Source organism: Pipistrellus hanaki (assembly GCF_964339955.1).
Source record: "Pipistrellus hanaki genome assembly, chromosome: 3".
NCBI classification, from domain to species: Eukaryota; Metazoa; Chordata; class Mammalia; order Chiroptera; family Vespertilionidae; genus Pipistrellus; species Pipistrellus hanaki.
In genome coordinates this window covers 139,981,539-140,006,096 of record NC_140505.1, presented here as the reverse complement: position 1 = coordinate 140,006,096, position 24,558 = coordinate 139,981,539, and the positions used below count along the sequence as shown (strand labels likewise).

General features: G+C 43.4%; 1 protein-coding gene across 1 annotated transcript in view; it reads left to right on the top strand.

Annotated features, from left to right (window-relative positions):
* NCKAP1L (NCK associated protein 1 like) overlaps nt 1–24,558 on the top strand; it is a 42,493-nt gene that overhangs the window by 11,540 nt on the left and 6,395 nt on the right. Inside the window, exons 10-29 of the mRNA XM_084878937.1 lie at nt 1,759–1,815; nt 2,050–2,146; nt 3,047–3,156; nt 3,327–3,459; nt 3,847–3,928; nt 4,114–4,172; nt 4,389–4,534; nt 5,459–5,591; nt 5,876–5,995; nt 8,006–8,151; nt 8,454–8,585; nt 11,770–11,988; nt 13,465–13,595; nt 17,104–17,201; nt 17,332–17,425; nt 17,575–17,657; nt 17,946–18,026; nt 21,529–21,622; nt 22,900–23,016; nt 23,354–23,463. Of these exons, the coding sequence (XP_084735063.1) occupies nt 1,759–1,815; nt 2,050–2,146; nt 3,047–3,156; nt 3,327–3,459; nt 3,847–3,928; nt 4,114–4,172; nt 4,389–4,534; nt 5,459–5,591; nt 5,876–5,995; nt 8,006–8,151; nt 8,454–8,585; nt 11,770–11,988; nt 13,465–13,595; nt 17,104–17,201; nt 17,332–17,425; nt 17,575–17,657; nt 17,946–18,026; nt 21,529–21,622; nt 22,900–23,016; nt 23,354–23,463 (2,242 nt within the window). The remainder of the gene's footprint in view (nt 1–1,758; nt 1,816–2,049; nt 2,147–3,046; nt 3,157–3,326; nt 3,460–3,846; nt 3,929–4,113; nt 4,173–4,388; nt 4,535–5,458; nt 5,592–5,875; nt 5,996–8,005; nt 8,152–8,453; nt 8,586–11,769; nt 11,989–13,464; nt 13,596–17,103; nt 17,202–17,331; nt 17,426–17,574; nt 17,658–17,945; nt 18,027–21,528; nt 21,623–22,899; nt 23,017–23,353; nt 23,464–24,558) is intronic.

The window sequence follows — 24,558 nt, the reverse complement described above, 5'->3', positions numbered from 1 at the left end:
GATATAATTTGATCTCCACAATATTTATAAGCAGGTATAAATATTAATGTCCTTTAAAATAAATGATAAAATGAAAACAGTCTAAATGTCATTCAGTTAAGAGGTGGAATTAGGAAGTAATTCTAGATTTTTCCACTCTTAATCCTGTCTCTTTACATCATATTGTGTAGAGGGTAAAATAATTATTTGCTAATGAAGTTGAATCCTGATTTAATTAAGATACTTTCCAGCTCTAAATTCTTTGATTGTGCGCTAAATTCAATAAGGGTGTGGTTTGGAGAAGGGAAATGAAAGGTTATGAAGTTCGACTAATATAGTGGTAACAGTGATAGAGGACAAGAAAAGACAGATATGAGGAATAGAGAAAGCAAAGAGCCTAATGTAATGTAGGATTTTGGAACACAGATCACTCAAAGAAAAAAAAAAGAGATGTTGTGAGGAAAGTAAAATATTGCATACAGACCGAGGACAATGAAAAGACTATTTAATTTGGTGATTCCAGAGTTCACCTTGACCTTAGAGCAATTTGTTTAGTGTCAAAGGTTTGTGGGGTTCAAGGGTGAAAGGTAAAGAAGTAAAAAGAGCATAGATGTCCCTTTGAATGAGTTTGGTGGGGTGGGAGAACAGCCAACGGTTAGTAGATTGTCATGGTCAAGCAAGGGTTTTTTTAAGAATAAGGGAGGCCTTGAACTTATTTTTTTTTGGTAAGAGAATAAGCCAGTGGAGAGATTTAAGTGACAAAGGGATAACTGATAAAGTTAAATTCTTAGAGGTGAGGGTTGGTATAGGAATGGGATCCAAGGTAGAGCTAGAGTAACTGGTTAACTTGAGAGCAGGGTCTGTGTCATAATTATGTACTGCTATTTTTTATCTCCCTCAAACCTGGAAGAGTACTTTGTCTTGAAAGTATCAAGGCAGAAGCATAGGACAAGGAGTCTACTCCCAGTTTGCCATTAAAACCCTATTTGATCTTAGACAAGTCATTCCCCTCCCCCAACCCGTATTATTTTATTCATCTGCAAAATAATGAGGGGAAATGAATGGTCTTTAAGCCCTATAAATCTCTTATTAATTAAATAGAGGCCTGGTGCACAAAATTTGTTCATGGGTGGGCTCCCTAGCCTGGCTGGCAATCAGGGCTGGGCTAGAGAGGAGGTGATGGTTGCCAGGTTGGGTGCAGGAGGAACAGACACTGACACCACCATTGTTGGTGCCCCACCACTGCACAGTTCCCTGCCTCTCCCCTCCTCCTTCTCTTGCCACCCAGGGTTGGCTCCCTCCTTGGGGCCAGTGGCCAACCTCCTGTGCTCTGTCTCTTCCCCCTGCCAGCAGGCCCCTATCAGCCCGCCACCCACCCGTCATGCCACTGTCCTGGGAAAGGGGCTATGTCTGCTGCCACCCACTCCCAATTTCCCACCCCAGCCCAGGGGCAGGCCCCAATCAGACCATTGGGCCTGCTGGCCATGGGGAGAAACCCCGGGAGGTTGGCTGCCTGGAGAAGGTTGGCTGTGGGAGTGCACTGATCACCAGAGGGAAGCTCCTGTGTTAAGTGTTAGCCCTCTGGTGGTCAGTGAGGGTCATAGCGACCTGACTATATAAATGGGCCATGGTTAAAGTAGGATTTGGAAAGATTCTGACAGTTAGGGCTGCCCATGCACCCCAGGCTGTAGTTTGACATCTCTGGGGAGGACTGGGAAGGTGGGACAAGGCCTCTGACCAGTGGTATGGTCAACCTTCTGTGCTTGTGTCAATCCTCAGGTATGGCAAGAGAGTGGCAGACATAAAGGAAAGCAAGGAACATGTAATTGCGAACAGGTAAAGGTGGGTGGTGGATTCTTCAAGAGGGGGTGGAATAGAAATCTCCTCTAGTCTTTGTTCTTACCCCCAGTTTCTGAACAGTCTTACTGCCTCAACTCAAGAGTTTGCTGCTACTCTCAGATTCTTGCGTTTTCTTACAAAATCTAACTGTAACATTGAGTCTTCCTCTGCCTTTGGAGAGTTCTTAAGGGTGGGAGAGGCCATGTTCTCATGTCCACTTTTGTTTCCCAGTGGCCAGTTTCACTGTCAACGACGCCAATTTCTGCGGATTGCAGTGAAGGAGCTAGAGACTGTGTTAATTGATGAACCAGGACTACTGGGTCCTAAGGTAAGAGAAAGAAATGTTGGGAGGGAAATGATGACAAAGTCAGTATATGGGAAGTGACTTTGCATTCAGGAATTTTTGCATTTCTTAGTCTTCTGATATCTATTTGTATTTGTATTTGCTAATTCTATTGAATCTTCTTGGAGTACCCCAGACTTCTTGTATCTCTTTTTTGAGCATGATCATAGTACATCATTTATTTTAGTATTTGTGTACTTATCCTCTATTTGAGTATGAACTAATTGAAGACAGAGTTTGCTTTTTAAAAATCACATAATGTCTAATAAATTTTTCTAAAATTTAATTTGATAGGGAGAAAAGAGGATTGATTGTGAGCTAATGTCAATATATGTACACTAGAGACCGGTGCATGAAATTCATGCACAGACGGGGTGTCCCTCAGCTTGGCCTGCATCCTCTTGCAATCCAGGACCCCTCAGGGGATATCCAACTGCCAGTTTAGGCCCAGAATCCACCCTAACCACTTTGCCTGCCTGCGTGATCGCCCCTAATTGCTCACCTGCCTGCTTGATTGCCCCTAACCACTCTGCCTGCCTGCCTGATTGCCTGTAACTGCTCACCTGCCTGCCAGATTGCCCCTAACCACCCCTGCCTTGGCCCCTGCCTCGGCAGCTTTGTCTGGAACGACGTCTGGAATGACGTCCAGAATGATGTCTGGAAGGTCTTTTGGCTGTCTGTCTAATTAGACTATTATACTTTTATTATATATGTACATGTCTGATTCTGTGCCACATAGTTTTTTTGTGGGTCTCTGTATTTATTGGGCACTATTGTTGAAGTGGCTACACAATTGTATCCATATACATATTATGATAGTTTTCTGCATGCTTTGAAATCCATTTTTAAAGTTGGAAATTCTCATAGTCCCTGTCCTCTCCTTAGGCCCTTTATATTTTCATGGCCCTGTCCTTCATTCGTGATGAGGTCACTTGGCTGGTTCGCCACACGGAAAATGTCACCAAGACAAAGACACCTGAGGATTACACTGATTCGTTAGTACTTGACATGGTTAAAAATCTTGACCTTAAGTGGACTGGGAAAAGGGACAGGGAGGCATCAAATGACCTTAGGAGACCTCTGTCTCCACCCTGTTATCACTGTCTTTTCTCAGTTCATATTTCTAGTCTCATACATCTCTCTGTCCTCATCATTGACTTTGTAGGACCATTGCAGAACTGCTTTTCTTGTTGGAGGAGATTAGGGCGCTGGTCCGGAGACACATCAAAGTGCTGCAGCAATACCACCTCCAGTACCTGGCCAGATTTGATGCTCTTGTGCTCAGTGACATCATTCAAGTATGTTTAATTGATTATACTTTGGAAATTTCAGGGTGATCCCTAGTCATTTCCCCTGGGAACACTCTGGCTGAATCTCAAAAAGCGAGATTTCCCCCTCTACACTTGTTTAAAAAAAAAAGAAAGACTAATAATCTCAGCAGTCTTCCCTCTCCCCCTATATCCCCCAAGGTGAAGCTACACAGAAATAGGAGAGAAAAATAAAGAGAAATTAGGTGTTAGCATGGCAGGGAATCCAGGAAGTTTCCGCCATTTTTGCTTGGTTCTTTCTGTTTGTGGAACTTAATAATTCTTTCTACCTTCATACACTGACTGAACCCTGTGGTCCTCATTTCGGTCCTCATAAAACCTCTGTGCATTTGATGGTAACTCCAACTTCTCTCTTAGAACCTGTCAGTGTGCCCTGAGGAGGAGTCCATTATCATGTCCTCATTCGTCAGTACTCTCTCTTCTCTGAATCTCAAACAAGGTAACTGGAGGGAAGTGGAGGAGGCAGGGTATATGTGAGGGTGAACATCTTTCTTTTTCCCTCTAGAAATATTGATCTCTAGAGCCAGGGAATAGGACAAGATGACTTCAAAGAGTATCCAATATAGTTGGATGTAGAGTGCTGCTTTATTATTTCCTTTTGAACTTCTTTTATTTTTCTTGCAGTTGATAATGGAGAAAAATTTGAATTCTCTGGATTGAGACTGGACTGGTTTCGCCTACAGGTAAATCTGTTCCTGTTAATGATGCCCTATTCTCAGGTTCTCCCTCCCCCATAATCCCTTCTCTTTTTATCTCCTAAGATCTGCTGTATGGAGTGATTCAACATTGAAAACTGTTAATTGGACAGGAAAAACCACAGCTAAACTGTAGCTCCAAGGCTGTGTTTTTCCTTTCATTTATCTTGTTTATCTCTAACTCTTTCCCAACTCCCACCATAGGCATACACCAGTGTGGCCAAGGCTCCCCTGCACTTGCATGAGAACCCTGATTTAGCCAAGGTGATGAACCTTATTGTTTTTCACTCCCGAATGCTGGATTCAGTAGAGAAAATGTTGGTGGAAACATCTGACTTGTCTACTTTCTGGTATGTCCTGATTCAGAGTTCTTTATCAGTTCACCTGATCTCTTGTATGGCCTCTATAATGGCCCTAGATAGATGGGAAAGTTTTGTTTTCTTTGAGATTTCCTTAAATGCTGATGCTCAAACTCCTCAGCTTGCTCATTCCAGTTTCTACTAAGTAATAGGAATGTAAAGCTAATTCCCTTTTGCTCTGGCTTTCTTTAGGAAAACCATTTGGACTTTACACAGTCTTCCTTTTTTCCTTTATTCTTAGGTTATTGTGATTTAGTAGATAGAGACATGCAAAACTTGGGCGTTTAGTGGGGAGAACAGAAAATAATCAAAAGGGCTGGAGAATAACACATTTGGAGAATAAACACTAGTTCGTATTTCTTCGTATCATTTATTAAGTGACCACCTTTGTGCATAATTTTACACATTGAGCCAATCAAACAAACAATACAGTATGTTGTCTCTTCTCTCTGCATTGAATATAGATGGAGAGATATAGCACCCATGTGTGAAAGGGATATCATAATATTTGCAAATGTAAGAAAGTGTAAAAAGAGTGTATGATATCCAGAGAACGTAAGTTGAGGAAAGGTCAGTCTCATGGAATTAATCTGAGTGTCCAATTTGGGAGTAATGTGAATCAGTAATACTGAAAGACTTCTAACTTAGGGGGAATGGCCCAAATTATGCAGAGGTTCTGAGAGAGGAATAGAAAATTTTGTACAAAGAAAGGGTAGAAAATTAGCACTAAACTGCTCTTGAGTCCAGTATAAGAGTCTAAAAGGGTTGTTTCTTGAGTTCCTGTCTACCTTAAGGGTAGGAAAATTAAAAAGGGAGTGATGAATATCAACAGATATCTATTGAAAGAATGAATATTGTCTCCACTTCATAGTGACCTAAACCTTGATTTAGGTCTCCTTCCCTTTTTTTCTGCAGCTTTCATCTTCGTACCTTTGAAAAGATGTTTGCTATGACCCTGGAGGAACCTACCATGTTGCGTTATGCCATTGCCTTCCCCCTAATTTGTGCTCATTTTGTTCACTGCACTCATGAGATGTGCCCAGAGGAGGTGGGTACTCCGAACTCCAAACGCTGTCATCTCTCCAATCACATCTCATTTGTATTTTCTCAAAACGCAATCACAGAGGTTGATTTTGGTCCCAAGAAGGGCACAAACATTAGCATATGACATGAGTATCTCAGCTTTATGTAGACTACATTCTCTCTTGGGTTTCAGATTCCTTTTCTGTAGAAGGAGTAGGTAGCTCTGGCCAGAGGAGCAGAGCAGTATTATGAGGAAGAAGTGACTCTCCCGGTGATGATAATTTTTTCTGGGGTTCCTCTTTCCCCAAGTACCCCCACCTGAAGAACCATGCCCTTCATCACTGCAACTCCTTCCTGGAAGAGTTGGCCAAGCAGACCAGTAACTGTATCCTGGAGATCTGTGCTGAGCAGCGAAACTTGAGTGAGCAGGTAGGTTCGGTCCTCTCCCTGTAGAAAGTTCCTCTTTGCCATCCCTCTGTGTCTTTCCCTCTACCTTTTTCTTCTCATCAATTGTCAAGCTCTCTAGACCCTTTTTCTCAAGTAGAGCTAGAGCTTCTGTGTACTTGAGTTTATGGTAGAAATCTTTTCTTAGTATAGTCCCTTAAGTCTTTACTCCTGTAGGACTAGATAGAGGTATCTAAAAATACTTATTTGAACAGCTGCACTCCAACAAAATCTGTGTTGTCATTTGTAGAGTTCTGAGAGATGAGTTGACGCTCTAATTTCCTTCCCTTCTCCCTGCCTTGTGTACATAGACTACTTGGACAGCGGGCCCTAGATCACCTGTTTCATCTCACCGTTCTATCTATGTGCACTCTAATCTGTGGCTGTCTGAACATTTTTAAGCACCTCCTCCGTGTTTATCCTCAGGGCTGCTTTCTTGTTTTTGTCTGCTTGTTTCTCTCTCCCCTCCCCTTGCTTCACTGACTCATAGCACCTGGTCATGATTAGCTCAACCTAAATTTCAGAAAACTTGGGAATGATGAAGTTGTTTTACTGTTGTCCTGGAGTCTTTTAGGTTGCCTAGACTACCCACCCTTCCTGGGTTTGAGTCAGGCTTTAAAGCAACTTTGGCAGAAGAGGAGCCAGGTGTGTGTGTGTGTGTGTGTGTGTTTGTGTGTGTGTGTGTGTGTGTGTGTGTGTGTGTGTGTACATATGCACAGTTATATTATTACATAACCTTTATACTTTCTTATTTGTAAAATGGGGCTAAAATAGTTTCTTCATAAAGGTATCATAAAGATTAAATGAAATAAAGTATGTTACATATTTGGTATATAACTTTCAATAGATGTTACATTATTTGGTACTTATTGGGTATTTTTTGGGATGGGGTCGTGGAAGAAAGGTATACAGTCCCTGCCCTAGGGGAATGTCCCAGTTTAAGGAAAAAAGAGGGAAAACACATGTTTAAAAGACATTTAAGTAATTAATGCAAAGAAGATATGCAAGCAAGTACATTTATGTATATATTCATCACTCAATTTGAACATTTACTGCATGCAAGGGACAGAGTTTTGCTCAGTGCTGAATCACGATGACTAAAACATGTGAGCAGTGGTTTTCACCCCCCCCCCCCCCCACAAACTTTTTCAATCAAATGAATATTGGTCCTTCCAAAGTTACAAATTTGAATGAGTAATTAGTGATATTGCCATTACTAATGGAATTACATTTTTTTTTTGGCATTACTTTTGGAATGTATCACAGACTCTTTCACATGATTTTAAAGTTGACACATCTTTGTCTATCCAGGTGGACTTGGATTTTTTTGGAACAGTAAGGTATATCTTAGATTTTCTGTATGGATAACTGGGGCATCTATTTGAAGAAAAGAGATCCAGAATTGATGTTCAAACTAGCTAGCAATAAATATGATATCTTATTAAAAAAAAAAAAAGCCACACACACAAAAGAAAGAAAAGAAGTAGAGAGAGCTGGCCACATTGTGAGTTCTGTTTCCGGTGGGCTGTGGTAGTGTGGGTTACTGTTTCCACAGGACGGTATGTGAAGGAATGCAGCAGGTGAGATGGTTGTTCCATAATAGCAAAAAGCCAACTATCTTCTAGATTGGAAGACCCTAGAAAGTGCAGTTGAGTGGAGCTCTTAGATTGCATTATTTTTACTTGAATTTTTCCATTAGGAAAGACTCTCTTTTAGAATGTGGGTATGGGATTGATGATCTGATCCCTGGAAGACATGGCCATGTTAAGACTTTGAGCTGAAACATGGGGAGATAGTTAATAAAAATTAAAAGAGGTGAGCACTTTGTAAATAGGCCCCCATTAGAGAAAGAGATGCTGGGAAGAAAGAGAGAGAAAGGCAGAAAGATAAAAGGTCAGACAATCATGGAGGAACCTTTTTATAATTGTTAGATAGGCTACTTGGCAGGTTTAGGAACTAATCTCATTTCTTTATTCACTGGTGTTTTTTCTAAAGCTTCTGCCTAAGCACTCTGCTACTACCATCAGCAAGGCCAAGAACAAGAAAACCATGAAGCAGAGGCAGACTCCCAAAAAAGGAGAGCCTGAGAGGGAAAAGCCAGGAGCTGAGAGTCACCGGAAGAACCGCAGCCTTGTCACCAAGTGAGGATCTGGGCCTCGAGGACCAAATGGGCACTGCATCAAAGAAGGGAGAACTGGGAAGAGGGAAGGGGATACAGCAAAGAATGCAGGAGTGGTGGTGGGGAATGACATATGGAAAAGCACTGAAATGTGAATTTCTACTTTGCCTTTGTAGCAGGTATCAATGTGTACTCTTCTAGGCTGAGTGTTCTTAGAAGATGAAAGGGGTCTGAAGGTCATGGCCTGACAGATCCTTTCCAGATAAAAGCAGGCAGAGCCAGACCCATAATCAAGGCTCATTATACTTTCTCAATTTTACACAGCATGGACAAGCTACATGTAAACTTGACAGAACTGGCCCTGACAATGAATCATGTACACAGCTTCTCAGTATTTGAACACACTATATTCCCTTCTGAGTATCTCAGCAGCCATCTGGAGACCAGACTCAACAGGTATCACCCTTTCCTTGTCTTCTAAGTTTGTAGAGTATGGTCATTTTCAAAGTTGGGTTCCATTAGATTCATCTTGGTGGTCATGCTACACCTGGAGATTTTGATGCCGTCAATCTGGCATAAGTTCCCAAGAATCTCTATTAAAAGGGAATGAACAAAAAAGAGCCCCAAACTTCTACAGGTGGGTTTGATGAACAGCCAGAGTTGATCACCACTAGTTTAGTAGAATGAGCAGAGCATTTGCAGTCAGCAGAACTGTGTTGAGATCCTGGTTATTTGCTAAGACAGTCGAGTAGGTTATTCAACTTGTTTGGACCTTCGTTTCCTACCCTCTGAAGTAAGGATAATGATATTTATTTTATAGACAGATAATTGAGAATTACCTGTAATTGAGATTAGTAGAGATTATAATGAGTGCAAAGTTCCTGACATACGTATGTATAATAGGCCTCCATAAAATTGATTATTTCCTCTCCTCTTTGTCCCTCATTCCTTTGCCCCCAAAGTAGGAGGAACATTCCTTATATTGGAATTGGGCACTATAGTCAGCAATTAGAGGAATGAGGAGAAGAGTTATTGTGAACAATCTTCTAATATTCTATGCTTTCTTTGGGAATATATGGCATATTCAATCATTCATTCAACAAATTTTTATTGAACAAGCAGTGTTCAAGAAGCTGTTAATACAGCAGTATCTATACTAATAAAAGGGTAATATGCTAATTAGACCAGATATCTTCTGGACATCCTTCCCGGCACCCTTCTGGAAAAAGCAACGGTGGCAGAGGCCAAGGCAGATGCGGTTAGGGGCAACAAGGCACGCTGGGAAGGGCAGTTAGGAGCAACCAGGCTGGTAGGGGAGGGCAGTTGGGGGTGACTAGACTGGCAGAGGAGGGCAGTTAGGAGCGACCAGGCAGGCAGATAAGTGAGTTGTTAGGAGCGAGCGGTCTCAGATTATGAGAGGAATGTCCAATTGCTGCAGTCGGACATCCCTTGAGGGGTCCCGGAATGAAGAGGGTGCAGGCTATGTTGAAGGCCCCCCCCTCCCCTCCCATGCACAATTTTCATGCACTGGGCCTCTAGTACAGAACATAAAAATTTCTGCCCCCAAAAGCTTGCCTTTTAGTGGGGGAGCTTGCCTGGTATGTTCAGGGACATGGAGGAGATCAGTGTGGCCAGCACATGGAATAGAACGAGCTCCCTAGCTGCTAGGGGGAGATGGATAGGATGTGAGGTTAGAGAGGCGGGAGGAGCGGCATACTGTGCAGATGCTTCTGTGTCAATGTATGGACTTCAGCTTTTATTCTGAGATGGGGAACCAGGGAGGGTTTGAGCAGAGCAACACAAGATTTCACTCAGTATTTCAATAGGATCACTGTGGCTGCACTAAGAGAGCAAGGACAGAAGGAGAATGAATAGTTAGGAGTCTGTGTTTTTATTGTAGGGGATGCAAATTTATTTTTCAATTAGATTTTGCTTGTGTGACAGCCAATTTATTGTTTTTTTTTTCTTCTTTTCTTTTTTTCTTCTATATACTAGTTATATGGAAAGAAGTATCTCAGGTGCATAAATAACATCAAGAAGATGACAAGTTAATAGTTGTCCATGTATAAACCTGGAAAAGCTGGCAGTGGTTTCTAGGCCTTGGAGCAGCATGGTGTGATAGTCTAGTTTTCCTTGAATATCTCAAATACTTTCTTTACTGACATCACTGTTCCAAAAGCGCCAACATTGGCCTGGAGGTTTGGCATCAATGAAAATTCTGAAATAGATTAGGCTTGCCCCTAGTTTGTCCCTTCTGTATTTTCCCCCCTCAAGTGGTTTCTCTAGGGAGCAGGCCCTCCTGTTCCCTTCTTCTTCCCTACCATAAATACTTTTCCCCAAAAACAAAAAGCTCCCCAAGTATCTGTGGCTTTAGGAAGAATCTGACTAACTCATTCATGTTGAGGTGCAAATGACTGACAAAGGCTTTGGCAAAGTGCTGTGTTTCTCCCTTCCCTACCTTTTAACAAGGAAAAAAGCCTTAGGACTGAATTCTCAGGTTCTAGGGGAAGGTATTTTGGAAGGAAATGGTGGTGCGATGGGAAGGGGTGTTCCTGTCTGCCCCTAAAATAATACAGTAAGTCCTCATTTAACATAATTATTTAACATAGTTGGTAGGTTCTGTGACTTCAAGTGAAACAATTTATGTATAAGAACCAATCTATGTATATAAAAGCCAAGCGACTAGAACAACCAGTCACTATGATGTGCACAGGGGAGGCCAACCAGTCCAATAGGGGCCCTGATCGGGCCCCCAACCTCCTGCGGCCCCTCCCCCCAGCCAGCCTGGCCCTGATCAGGCCCCTCCCCTTCCTAAAATAGGGGTTGAGGCTGGCAGGCCAACCTCCTGCAGCCCCTCCCCCTGGATCACCCCCGCCCCCATCGGGTGCAGGGCCAACTGGCCTGCGTGCTCCCCTCCCTTGCCAGCCAGCCCAATCTGCCTACATTGGGCCGGGCTGGTCCCAACCCTGGTCACAAATGTGTGACCAGGCCTCTAGTTTTACCATATAAACAAGAGTTAAGTTCCTATGACATCTCATCAATTTTTCAATGAAAAGACCAATGCTAAAACAAAAATATATTCTTCAAGGACCTGCAGCACAGTGTGAACAGTTATCCTACCTTCTCTGGGGTTGGCTATAGCTGCATGCCAGCCAAGTGTGCTCCTCATCAAGCTCTGGCATTTTATTTGGCCACAAATAGCACTGCACTCCCAAGGATTGCTAGGTGTGGTTTTCCATTTCTGACAGTGACTGGTCCTGAGAATGCAGGTGGTATGAGCCCTCAGGTAAGAGTTAGACGATATTTGGGAGCCCAGGGCTTTTGCCACCTGACCTAATTTCTCCAGAGAAGGCAGAAGAGCATAGTTAGGAATCAAATGTTATTGGATTCAAGTCCCAGCTCTGCCATTTACCAACTGTGTGGTCTTCACAGATAGCAAGTGACTTACTATCTCTGTGTCTTAGTTTATTTCTCTGTAAAATGGGGATAATAATTGTGTCTACGTTATTGGGTTGTAATGAGGTTTGAATGAAATAATGTATGTAGTGAAATCATAGCACAGCACCTGGACCACAGTGTAAATGTGATAACTGTTACTCTGTTTATCATTTTGATTGTAATTATGATTTTTGCCACCTAGAGCCATTGTGTGTTTGGCTGGCTACAATGCCACAACCCAGGAGATTGCAAGGCCTTCTGAGCTGTTGGCAGGAGTCAAAGCATACATCACTTTCATACAGTCACTGGCCCAGATTTTGGGTGCAGATGTTTCCAGAGTCATCCGCAGTGCCCTCCTACAGCAGACACAGCCCCTGGACTCCAGTGGGGAGCAGACTATCACCACTCTCTACACAAACTGGTCAGTGTTGCTCAACCTCTCTCTGCCTTCCCTCTTTGTTACACTTTTTCCTTACAGCAGGACTCGATCCAAGTATTTTAGCTCCTAGGGTCACAAACCCTCAAATGAAAGCTTGTTTCTGTCTGAGGACTGAAGCTGAGGCAGCCCAGATTCCCTTCTGTCTACCATGAGGTTTCTCTCTAATCTTCCAGGTAACATCCACCGACCTACTCTGTAATAGCTGGACCTTCTCCTCTTAATTTCCAGTTCCTGACCTTCCTTTTCTGGATTCTGTTTTAATTTCAAATGATCTTTCGTCCTTTTTCTGAAGTTCTCTTGTTCCTCTTTTCACCCAGCTTCTTCCTCTGAAAACCATTCTAACATTATCTCTCTGGAACATTAGCTTTTCAATCCCAGACATGACCATTTCCCTAGTAGGTTGTTTTTAATAGGAAGGAGGCCTCTTCCCCAAAACCAGAGGTAGGAGCCAAAGGTGCTTTGAGATTTAAAGTTGGAAAGGAGCTGGATTTCTACCCCCCAAAGCCACTGGGTGGCGCTCTTAATCCAATGTCAGCTCAGCAATAAGGCTGTAAAGAACTCTTTTTGAGTAGGGGGAAAGACTGATTAGGTTTGCAAATACAAATGCCAACAGGGTCCCAGGAGGGAAGGGACCTGGGTGTTGTGGGTTAGGTGGGAACTTTGTGTAGTTGGGAAAGGCATACCTCTCTAAGGGGGCAGTGGCTACTTAGCTCCTCCTGCTCACTGCCCCACTAAATCCTTATTTTTACTGTGACATCATCAATTTCAAACTTTTGAACTAGTAGTTTAAATTTTAAAAACAGATCACATTTAGTGAGTGAGTTTGGTCCACCGTGGTTAGCTTGAGACATAAGCCCAGAGCTAGTGCCTGGGTGAGTGGCATGGATTGTCCAGGCCCCTCCTCTGCTGACAATGACTGGAGGCCTTCTCAGCTTACCCTGAGGTAGGAGGGTATATTTGGAGACTGGATGACTAATGTTCCTGGGGCTTCTCTCTGTCCAGGAGGTTTGACTTGAGATCTACTTCCAAGATCCTAGGTTTTCAGTCCAACATTCTTACTGGAGAGATTGAGGCTAAGTATATTTCAGAGGAGCCCAATTAGTAGGAACTTTTTTCTTGTCATCTTGGGCTTGCCTAACCTGATGAAGGAAGGCCCAGGGTGAGGGGAGGGCAGTACCTGGAAAAGAGCAGAGGCGGGAGGGGGGCGGAGGAGTGAAGAAGAGTGCATTTGATAGCCCTGCACACTAGAGGCAAGGTGGAATTACATTACTGCCAGTTGTTTTTGCACCAGTGGTTTGGGATGTTAATTAAGGTGTTTTACTATCTTTTTTGAATCTCTTCTCTCCACCCCAGCCTTTGGTGGAGTTTCTCTTCCTGAGCCCAGTGGTAGTGGTAGGGAGCAATGGTAGGGAGAAGGGATTGGACACTCATTTTTGTGCTTTCTTGGCCGACCCTTAGGTACCTAGAAAGCCTGCTTAGACAGGCGAGCAGTGGGACCATCATTCTCTCCCCAGCCATGCAGGCCTTCATCAGCATCCCCAGAGAGGAGGAGCAACACTTCAGTGCTGAGGAGTTCTCTGACATCTCTGGTAAGCCCACGCCTAGTTGCCTCATGCAGGAGCCGAGTCTTTCCCCTCATAACAGTATCCCAGCCTGTGGGCCTAATCTAAATTCTCTCATCTTTCCAGAAGCTTATCCTAAACTCTCAGCATCTCTGTTCAATTCTACTTTAGGGGCAATAAAAAGGATTCTAAACAAGACCCAGAATTGAGGAGTGGCTTGGTGGTTGAAGATAGAGAGGGAAAATGAGGGGAGGCCGGGCCAGCGTGGCTCAGTGGTTGAGCATTGACCTATGAACCAGGAGGTCACGGTTTGATTCCCAGTGAGGGCACCGGCCTGGGTTGTGGGCTCCATCCCTAGTATGGGGCATGCAGGAGGCAGCTGATTCTTTCTCATCATTGAAGTTTCTATCTCTCTCTCCCTCTCCTTTCCTCTCTGAAATTAATAAAAATATATTAAAAAGAGGAAAAAAAAAGAAAAGAAAAAGAAAATGAGGGGAGTTGGGAATGAGGCAAAGGTACTCTAGTTCCTGAAAGGATTTATTTTTTTGAAGGGTTGTAAATAGTTATTTTTTCCATCTCCCCAAAGAATAAAATAGTAGGACATATAATGAACAATAAAAGATAAATGTAAGGAGGATATTCTCATGGTTGGAATTATTATTATTTTAAAATATATTTTTATTGATTCCAGAGAGTTAGGGAGGGGGAGAGAGAGATAGAAACATCAATGATGAGAGAGCATGATTTATCATCTGCCTCCTGTACACCCCCTACTGGGATTCGAGCCCATAACCCAAGCATGTACCCTTGATCAGAGTCAAACCAGGGACCCCTTCAGTTCACAGGCTGGTACTCTCTTCACTGAGCCAAACCAGCTAGGGTATGTTTGGAATTATTAAACACAGGTCTGATGTTAAATTATCTTCTTTCTTAAGGATAAATTTTAGAGCCTTAATAAGTATTTAGGTTATTGATGTTTAATAATGATGAAATAATGGGTGGCATTTATTGTGGGCTAAGTTGTCAGTGTTCTTGTGTATAAACTCATATAATTCTCACAAGAGCCTTCAGGTAGATACTCTTATCATGCCCATTTTACAGATGAGGACACTGAGACACAGAGAAGTTAAGGAGCTTGCCACAAGTCACCCATTCATAAATGGTAGAACTGGAATTAAAAAAAAATATTTTATTGATCCTTTACAGGGAGGAAAGGAGAGAGATAGAGAGCTAGAAACGTCAATGAGAGAGAAACATTGACCAGCTGCCTCCTGCACTCCCCCCACCCCCTCACCTGGGGATGTGCCCACAACCAATGTACATGCCCTTGACTGGAATTGAACCTGGGACCTTTCAGTCCGCAGACCAATGCTGAGCCAAACCGATTTCAGCTAGAACTGGAATTTTAACTCAAGACAGTCAGATTTCAGAACCAGGCACTTAATCACTATATAGTGCTGCTTCCCAGTGTATAGAAGTGCTTTTGTGTCTCAAGGGGAGCCAGGTAATGAGTGTGTAGTGACTGAGTTGGGAAGTCATTCTCTTTTTAAAGAGGGCTTTGAGCCATGCAGATCCTTTTTCATAGATTTGTTTTACTGACTGGCTGATGGATGAACTCTTCTCCTTCCTCTCACCTCTATATAAATCATGGCTCCCGCATGGTATCTGGTGTAGGTAGGAGATGTTTCAGTGACCTGCCCTTTCCATTCTCCCCCTGCCTTGGGATGTTATGAGAGTCAGAGTACGCAGTTCTGCTTTTCCAGCTCTGCCTTCTTCCTATGCTCATTCTGACTCCATCCATACTCTTCATCTTTCGGAGGCTTCAGGTGTCCCCTTCTCGTCAACTCCACCCACAAACTGTAGGCAGCATCTAAAATCAGCTTTAGGTCTTGCTGACAACTGACAAGCAGCAGGAGATAATGCCGGTTCCCCAATCTACCACCCCCACCCCAATTTCCCTGAGTTACCATGGTAATGGGACAATGCTACTCCAAAAATAGATAGATGGAAAGAGGAGGATGCCCTAAGGTTACTAGCCTAAAGTAGAAGAGACTAGAGTAAGGAGGTTTGGCAGATCCAATCTGTCTCCATCTGCTCCAGAGAAGACAATTCAGCCCCCTTTCCCTTTGTCAACCATTTTAGCATTATTTAAGTTGACTGGTTAGGAAACCCTTTTCTAGTTCTCAGCTTAATCTTTCTGCTGTAAATCTATGACTCTAGAAATGTATTTGCTTTGGACAAGGTTCTGAGTCAACTGCTGTGACCAGTTCCATGTCCTCAATCATTGGTAAGGTGGAGATCAACTGGTCAAGACTGGAGTGTGGAGCCTTGATTTTCTTTTTCCTCTGAACTTGTATTAACTATGTTAAACTCACTTTTTTCTACTGGTCTCTTGTTACTTCTGGTGTCTTACAGGTTTTCTTTGCTGGGATAGTCCACACCCAGGGATCACAACTAGGGCTCCTTCCTACCTGAATTTGTCTTTGGATTTCCCAGGCAGTTTTATTTGATTAATAAAGAGCCAAAAGTGGGCTGGGTAGGGAGGGATAAAGCATTGGGGCAGAGTAGAGGGAAGAAGGATTTAGAGAGAAAGACAGTTGGAACTCTGGGGGTATGTGTTGATTATGAAAAAAGAAAAGGTAGTTTAAGGAGGGGAAAACTTGGACAGTGAGGTATTAAATATGGGAAGTAGAGGGAGGAACATAGAAAAAACCAAAACTTAGGTAAGAAACTAGTTGTGGTGTCTGCTGGGACACAGGAAGGGGCAGCAAGGCAATGTGCTAGGTTGCTAGTACCAGCTCTTGACTTGGTTAAGTGACCTTGGACAACCATTTAACCCCATCTTGTTTGTTAAGTACTTACCTCAGAGAGCTCCTAATAATGATCATAAAAGCTCTTATTTCTTTTTCTTTTTTAAAAAAATATATTTTATTGATTTTTCTTACAGAGAGGAAGGGAGAGAGATAGAGAGCTAGAAATGTCGATGAGAGAGAAACATGGACCAGCTGCCTCTTGCACACCCCCACTGGGGATGTGCCCGCAACCAATGTACATGCCCTTGCCTGGAATCGAACCTGCAGACCAACGCTCTACCACTGAGCCAAATCGGTTTCGGCAAAACTCTTATTTCTATATATCTTAATAGTGTTAGTAAACTGAGGCTCAGAGAGGGTCAGTGACCTGTTTAAGGTCTTACATCTAGCAAAGATAGAATAGCTGGTCCAGCAAGAGTGAAACCCAGGTGCCACAGAAAGGGACTTGGGAAAGTATAGATTCTCATAAGAATGTAAAGTAAGTACGGTAGTTATCTGTGGTGAGTCTTGGTGTGAGTACCAATGGGAAGAGGGTAAATTGTCCCACAGGCAGGCCAGACCTGTTCACTTTAATGCAGGATATCAGGTCACTTTTGCTCTTCAACTTCCTACTTCTTTTCTTTGCTGAAAACATTTTAAATGTTCAAATTGCCTTATCGCTATTATGTAAATGTTCCAGGGCCCTCGGAGCCTAACCTAGAGCCTCTGAAACTCTTTTCCAGAGATGCGGGCCTTGGCTGAACTCTTGGGCCCCTATGGCATGAAGTTCCTGAGTGAAAACCTGATGTGGCATGTGACCTCTCAGATTGTGGAGCTGAAGGTACTGTGGCAGCAAGCCCCAGGAGAAAAGTTTAGCCGCAGTGGAAGAGGGTCAGGAGGAGGAGACTGGGGGGTAAATGTACCATGGCTCTTGTCTTTTCCTTCTTAATGTTTCTGTGCCCCCACTGCAGAAGCTAGTGGTAGAAAACATGGATGTACTTGTTCAGATCAGATCTAACTTTAGCAAGGCGGACCTGATGGCTTCTCTGCTGCCCCAGCTGACAGGTGAGCACCTCCCCTAAAGGGAAAAGGAATTGTGGGAAAAGTATTGTGGATGACAGGGGTTTTGGAGGGTCTGGGTCTAGATTGATCTGAAAGAAGCAAAACCACCACTGTTCTGTGTTCTCTTCTCTAATATTCTTCTTTCCCCTCAGGGGCTGATAACGTGCTGAAGCGCATGACCATCATTGGAGTTATCCTCAGTTTCCGGGCCATGGCCCAAGAGGGACTTCGGGAGGTGTGTTGGGGGAGGGAGAGCTGCCACAGAATCTCAGACACCTCCGTGGGTAGGGCTTGTATGAGAAGTTGTGGAAAGGGTTGGTGAGCATTGAGGAGAAGGGAGCTTACTTTGGTAGAGGCCCTGGGAGATCTCCGGGGATAGAGGAGCTGAGGAAACCTAGAGGCATGAGGGGAGGGGTGGGGAGTTTGTTTATTTAAGCGGAGACCCCCTTTTTTGTTTGTTTTCACCTGTTTTCGAAGGCACTGGACGCTGTCTGTTAATTCCTCTCTGTTCTCTTTCCTCCAGGTTTTCTCCTCCCACTGCCCGTTCCTTATGGGTCCCATCGAGTGCCTGAGGGAGTTTGTCACTCCAGACACGGACATCAAGGTAGAGTGGAGTACACAGTGGACCCCAATGGGGAGATGTGTTACTGAAAAAGGATGTGGCTAGGATCTTATAAGGGAGAGAGGGCTCTGAGGAAATACTGTAGACAGACAAGCCAGGCTTTGAGTAGGAAAACCATCGGGGAAATTTTATGAATAGAGAGAGGGGCATTGGTCAGATGAATATTCTTGGAGAGAGAGGGCAGAGCTGGGGAGGCATGGGAGATGAAGAGAAGTAGGAGCCTGTTGAGTGTAGGGAAACATTACAGGAGGGAGAGGGGTATGGTCTAGGACAATATCTGCAGGTTTTCACTTAAGATGTGCACACAAGTTCTCTCTTTAGTCAGGAGCTTAGGTACTTCTTATAAAAAGATTTGTTCCTTCCATTCCCACCCACCCTGCCTGCTGTCAGACTTTCCTTTCTTTTTCTGGCCTATTCTTCCTACTAGTTCCGAAACTTTCTGGTTCCTCTATCTGTGTCACCTGCCTCAAGCCCCATTCACTACCGAGATGGAGGAAGAAAGAGGGGTTTCCGTAGACACCCCCAAGTTAAACAATCCCCCTCCTCTCCCCTACCCTACTTGCATTATCTTATCTTCTGAATCACCTGGAACAAACAAGTATATTATGCAGGAAATACAGCTGAAGGTTGGGAACAAGGGCCCTCAAAACACATAGGGCAGGCTACTCTCTTGTTGATTCCTGTAAGGGAGGGAGATATATGCTAAGAGGAAATTGGTCAACAGGAAGAATTAAAGTTAGATCTTAAGAAAAACATCTAGAGATAACTCTAGATCAAAATAGTTGGGAAATCTCTCTCTGCCTGTAAAATCAGGTAGGGGTCATATGGTTGTGGGGGCCGTTGGAGGACGATGTTTCACAGGACGGCTGTGCATTTTGACCAGTCTTTGATTTTATGGTGAGCCTGGGTTCCTGGCAGATCTGTAGTTGGGGCCAAATGCTCTAGCCTGACAGGAGCTTGTCTGGGTGATATCTCCCAGGGAGCCCTGAGGCTTTAGGCTCTACCTGCTTGTGAAAATAAGCAAGTAGAGGTGGAGAGGGGGGTGACCTGTCCATCAGAGCTTCTGCTACTGCCTCAGCGGGTAAAAAGATCAGGAGAAGAGAAAATAAGACCCCTTCAGCCATCCCTTTCTTCACCCAGAAAACTATGAGTCATGGTCCAGATCCCTGATCTCAGGCCATGGTTGTCATAAACAGGGTCATCTAGTTAGTAGGGAATTTAAATAAAGGACAAAGCAGAGTGTAGCTAAGGTTTGCCTTCTGTGTCGAGTACCATAAGCAAAATGTGTGTATATTGTTGTTTGTGGGGTTCTTTGGATACGATACTCTACTTAGTTGTCTACAATTATCCTTGCTCTCTCAGAACATTTTAAAGGTGTTTTTATTTTTTTTTCAAAGTCAAGAGGGGTATAAGTACTTGATGTGAGAGTGGGGGGTTTGGGACTAAATCCTGGGAACCTGATTCTAAATACATTGAAGGATTCGAGTATCTATATTAATTAAAGGATAATATGCTAATTAGACCGGGAGACCTTTAGAACATCATTCCAGGCAAAGCCATGGTGGTGGGGCCAAGGCAGAGACAGTTAGGGGTGATTAGGCCAGGAGGGGAGGTCAATTGGGGGTGACCAGGTCATGGATTGCAAGAGGAATGTCCAACTGCCAGTTTAGATCTAATCTTTGGACATCCCCTGAGGGGTCCCAGATTGGAGAGGGTGCAAGCCGGGCTGAGGGACACCCCCCCTCCCACAAATTTTGTGCACCGGGCCACTAGTCAATCAATAAATATTAATTGAATGCCTTCTGTGTGCTTAGCATTGTGTTAAAAACTAGAGAGGATAAAAAGAAATGTTCCTAGCTTTGAGATAAAGGAAGAAGGGAAAGGAATAATTTTTATTAGTTTAGTTGTGACTCCATCAGTCCCTAGGGTAGACAGAGACTTTACATGTGTGGTCTAATTTAATCTTCGCAAGAATTCTGAGGTGAGTTCTAGTACCCCAGTCTTACAGATGAGAAAAATAAGGCTCAAAGAGGTTAAGTAACTTTTAGCTAAGATCACAAGTTTAATAAGTTTAGAATTTGAACCAGATCTTCTTACTCCAAAGCCCTTTTTTCTCTTCTCCATACCATAAGGTTTAAAAAAGAATTATAATCTAATTGGTGAGATAAGACATATGTTCCTATCTGAAAAGACAACTGAAATTACCAGGCGCTGCGTATGACCAGGCTAAGTCACTGGTACCAGTTTAAGGAGGGAGACATGCATTTGGGCTGAAGTACTCAGAGAGACCTTCACAGAGAATATGAGATTTGAGTTAAGCCTCAAGGAATTGGTGTTACCTAGAAATAGTAGGGGAGAGGAAAGGACACTGTGGAAGAGGGAAGCATATGAACCAAAGTATGGAAGTAAGGAAGTAAACTGTAGTCTGGAGAGTGAATAAATTACCCTTGCTATATTGACGGTAGGAAGTGTTTGGGGAAATAAGGTTGTCCACACAAGGAACATTCAAACCTGTAAAGAATTTTTGTGACTTTATTTGAGCCAAAACTGTTGACAAATGCCAGGAAGCAGACTGTCAACGGATTGAAATGATGCTCAGAGAATGGCAGTTTTGCACCTTGTTTTATATAATACAGTCAAAAGAGAAGATGTAAGTGGGTTATTTGAAATCCATTGGCGATAGATTATGGAGGCGGAAAAAAGCAAAGTGGAGAGACCTCTGGGATTGGGTAAAAAGTAAAATGAGCAGTGCCTGTGCTTCAAGAGGTTCAGAAAAAGGAAAATTGCTTTGACATTCTAAAATGACATGTTATTGTAGATGCAAAAGACAATAGACAGGGTCAGGTAAGGTAAAGTTTGACCTTTGCCAGGGAAGATACCTGCCTAGGACATGACTACTCACCATAAACTGCTTTTGGTTTAAATTTTTTTTTTAATTTTAATTTTTAAAAATTAATTTCAGAGAGGAAGGAAGAGGGGGAGAGAGATAGAAACATCAATGATGAGAGAGAACCATTAATTGGCTGCCTCCTGCATGGCCCACACTGGGGATCAAGCCTGAAAGCGGGGCATGTGCCCAGACTGGGAATTGAACTGTGACCTCATAGGTCGACCCTCAATCACTGACACATGCTGGCTGGGCTAAAAAAGTTTCAGTTTCAGACCATGCTTTGTGCTTAGTGTAGGTCTCTGAATTTGCAAGCCACCATGTAGCCTGTCCCTGAGCTAGTCAGGCTAGCATGTGGCCCCTTTTTGTCCATAAGGTTGAGACAGTAAATTTGTACTATGGCGTATGTGAATGATAAGCTAAAACATTTGGGTTTTCCCCTTGTAAGTTCGGAGAGCTATGAAGGAACACCTAGAAAAGGTGATAGTACACCAAAAGTTTAAAACCTGTCATCTAGGAATCCTGACTTCCTGCAGTTTTTGCCAAGCACTTCTCTCCTGGGCATTGTCTCCAGAATGTTGTTTTCTTCCCTACCAGGTGACCCTGAGTGTCTTTGAGCTGGCATCTGCTGCAGGAGTGGGCTGTGACATCGACCCAGCCCTGGTGACTGCCATTGCTAATCTGAAAGCTGGTAAAACTGGGGAAAAGGAGGGGCTTGGGCCATATTTTGGGGTGGGAAAATGCCAATGTCAAAGCAGCCTTTTGTTTGGGATTGTGAATTCAGGGAATATAAACTGGTAACTAAGAAAAGACTTAAAGTGTGGTCCCTAATCCCCACAAAATATTTACACAGGCGATTTAGATTTCTAGTCAGAATCCAATCAGTTGACCTGTCAATCAGCTAAAAAGTTTGAGGGTCTGTTTGATGCTTAGCAAGTGCTCAAAGGAATTTATAATCTGGTTGGGGAAATAAGATGAATGCAAATGGAACAACGAGAGAACAGAACACAGTAGTATATAATTTCATGCTGAGTTGAGTGGTATAGCATCTAGTTCCCCAGAGTGATCTTGTGCTCTCCTCCCATATAATCACCACGGCACTGCTCACTACCTCCCCAGGCTTCCCACTTGTTCCTCATATTTTCCATTACACATTTCCCGTGATTAGAACACTCATACTTATACACACTCAGGACCAAGGGACTGATATTAAGCCCTTTTGTAATTTCTAGATTGGTCCTCCTTCTTCTCTCCTGGTTTTGATGAGACTCTTATCTTTCCCTTCTGCCTCTGTACCTCACCACAGGTGACAGAGTGTCTCCAAACTGCTTGTCAGCAGAGCCCTTTGCTGAGAGGTCTGCTCAGTCACCAAAGGCCTCCAAGGACTCAGGCCCCTCACTATAAGTGCAGGCTAATCCTGTCCCCTTCAGCAATAAATGACCTGCCTACAGTGCTTTATAAAGCAGCTGTCACCAACCAGTGGTCTGTGGATCACTGTGGTCCGTGAGGTCCCAAAGGTTGGCGACTGCTGTTATAAAGTACTAGAGGCCCAGTGCACAGATTTGTGCACCAGTGGGGTCCCTCTGCCTGGCCTGCATCCTCTCGAAATCTGGGACCCCTCAGGGGATGTCGGACTGCCAGTTTCGGCCTTATCTCCATAGACACTGAGCCTCTAGATGCATCTAAGATCTTTGGTTAATCTCTTCCCACCCTCCCCCACCCCTTTTCCCTCTGAGATTCATCAGTCTGTTCCATAATTCTATGCCTGTGTGTCGAGCGTCTGCCCCCTGATGGTCATTGTGTGTCATAGCTACTGGTCAAACAGTTGAATGGTTTCTTATGCTTTTATATATATAGATGTTCATAGATATTCCTTATGTGATCCTCAGTAACTCTGTGAAGCAGGACTTCTGTAGAGGATGATTCCTATTGGCCGACCTTACTTCTTACTCTTTTCCTTCTTACCAGATACTTCATCCGTTGAAGAAGAATATAAGGTGGCCTGCCTGCTCTTGATTTTCCTTGCAGTTTCCCTCCCACTCCTTGCCACAGACCCTTCTTCCTTCTATAGCATTGAGAAGGATGGTAAGTAAGGAGTCGGGTTGAGAAACCAGTGCTGTTTAGGTTACTGTCCTGGGGCAGGGAGATGAGATGGAGTCAGGGATCTATCTGGAAAATACAGACTTCTGGCTCAGGTGTAAAGTTATATTCCCAAAAGCACTTGAGACTGGACTATCCATAAAAGTCAATTCCAGTGAAATTTCATAGGAATATCCTTCTCCTAATCTTCAAATGCCTCCTATATGTGTTAAACAGGGGTGGCTCAGACTGAAAAAATGAAAATTTCTCAGCTGGGTCAGCCTGAGTGACTCACTTTATTATTTACTTTTGTTTCTCTCCCCCTCTATCAATAATAACCTAGGTTACAACAACAATATCCACTGCCTGACCAAAGCCATCATCCAGGTGTCTGCTGCACTCTTCACACTCTACAACAAGAACATCGAAACTCACCTCAAGGAATTTCTGGTGGTGAGTGGGTCTGGGTGATAAGGAATGGAAGGCTGCAAAGTCTGGTGAGAATTGGTTTGACTTAAATCCATAGACGGTTATTGTGGAGCAGGCGTTGGAGTCTAACCTCCCATCTAATTCATTCAGTAAGTGGTGAGAGGCCACTTTGTGAAAGTTCCCTAACAGCTCGTGTTTCAGCCTCTGCCCAAATGCTTGGAAAGAGCATCGGTCTAAGAGTCAGAAAAACCTGAGTTCGGGTTCTGGATCTACCAGTAAGAAGTTGTATGACCTCTGAAGAGCAGAACTTCTGGGGCCTCAGTCTTTTCATTTATTAAATAGGGCAGTTCAACTAAATCCACCACTCACTACCTTATCATTAGGATCCTGAGGAGCTTGTTCAAATACAGGTTCCTAACCCTTATAACAGTTCTACTGAATCAGAATATCCTAGGGTGAGTCCAGGTCTCTGTTTTTATTTTCTCTCTCTCTCTCTCTCTTTTTTTTTTTTAAATAAAAAAAAAACACTTTTATTGATTTCAGCAAGAAAGGGAGAGAGAGAAAGGAATAGAAACATCAGTGAAGAGAGAGATCATGGATGGCTGCCTCCTGCATACTTCCCTACTGGGGATTGAGCCTGCAACTGGGCATCTGCCCTGACCAGGAATTGAGCTGTGACCTCCTGGTTCATAGGTCGATGCTCACCCACTGCTACACCAGCCAGGCCAGGTCTCTGTTTTAATAAGACCTCCAGGAGATCTGAAGCACAATAAAGTTGGAGAGACACTTAGTTTTATAAGTTCTTTTCCAACTCTAATACTGACAAAAAACCAAGCATTTTTCAATGGCTGTCCTACTCTGACCTCCATTAAAAAACTGCTTCCCTTACAAACTCTTCCCTTACAGGTGGCCTTAGGCTATGTCCAATTTGTTAAAAAATGGTTTTAAAACAAATTTTAGCCAAAGTTAGACTCCCTCTAACTTATCATCATTGATCTTAGCTTTGCCTCTGGAAAAACACAGAATAAGTATAATCTCTTTCCATTATTAAAAAAGGTCTGGAGCTTTCCATTCTAAATCCTTCATGGAGGAATCACATCCATATACTTCTGATACAGT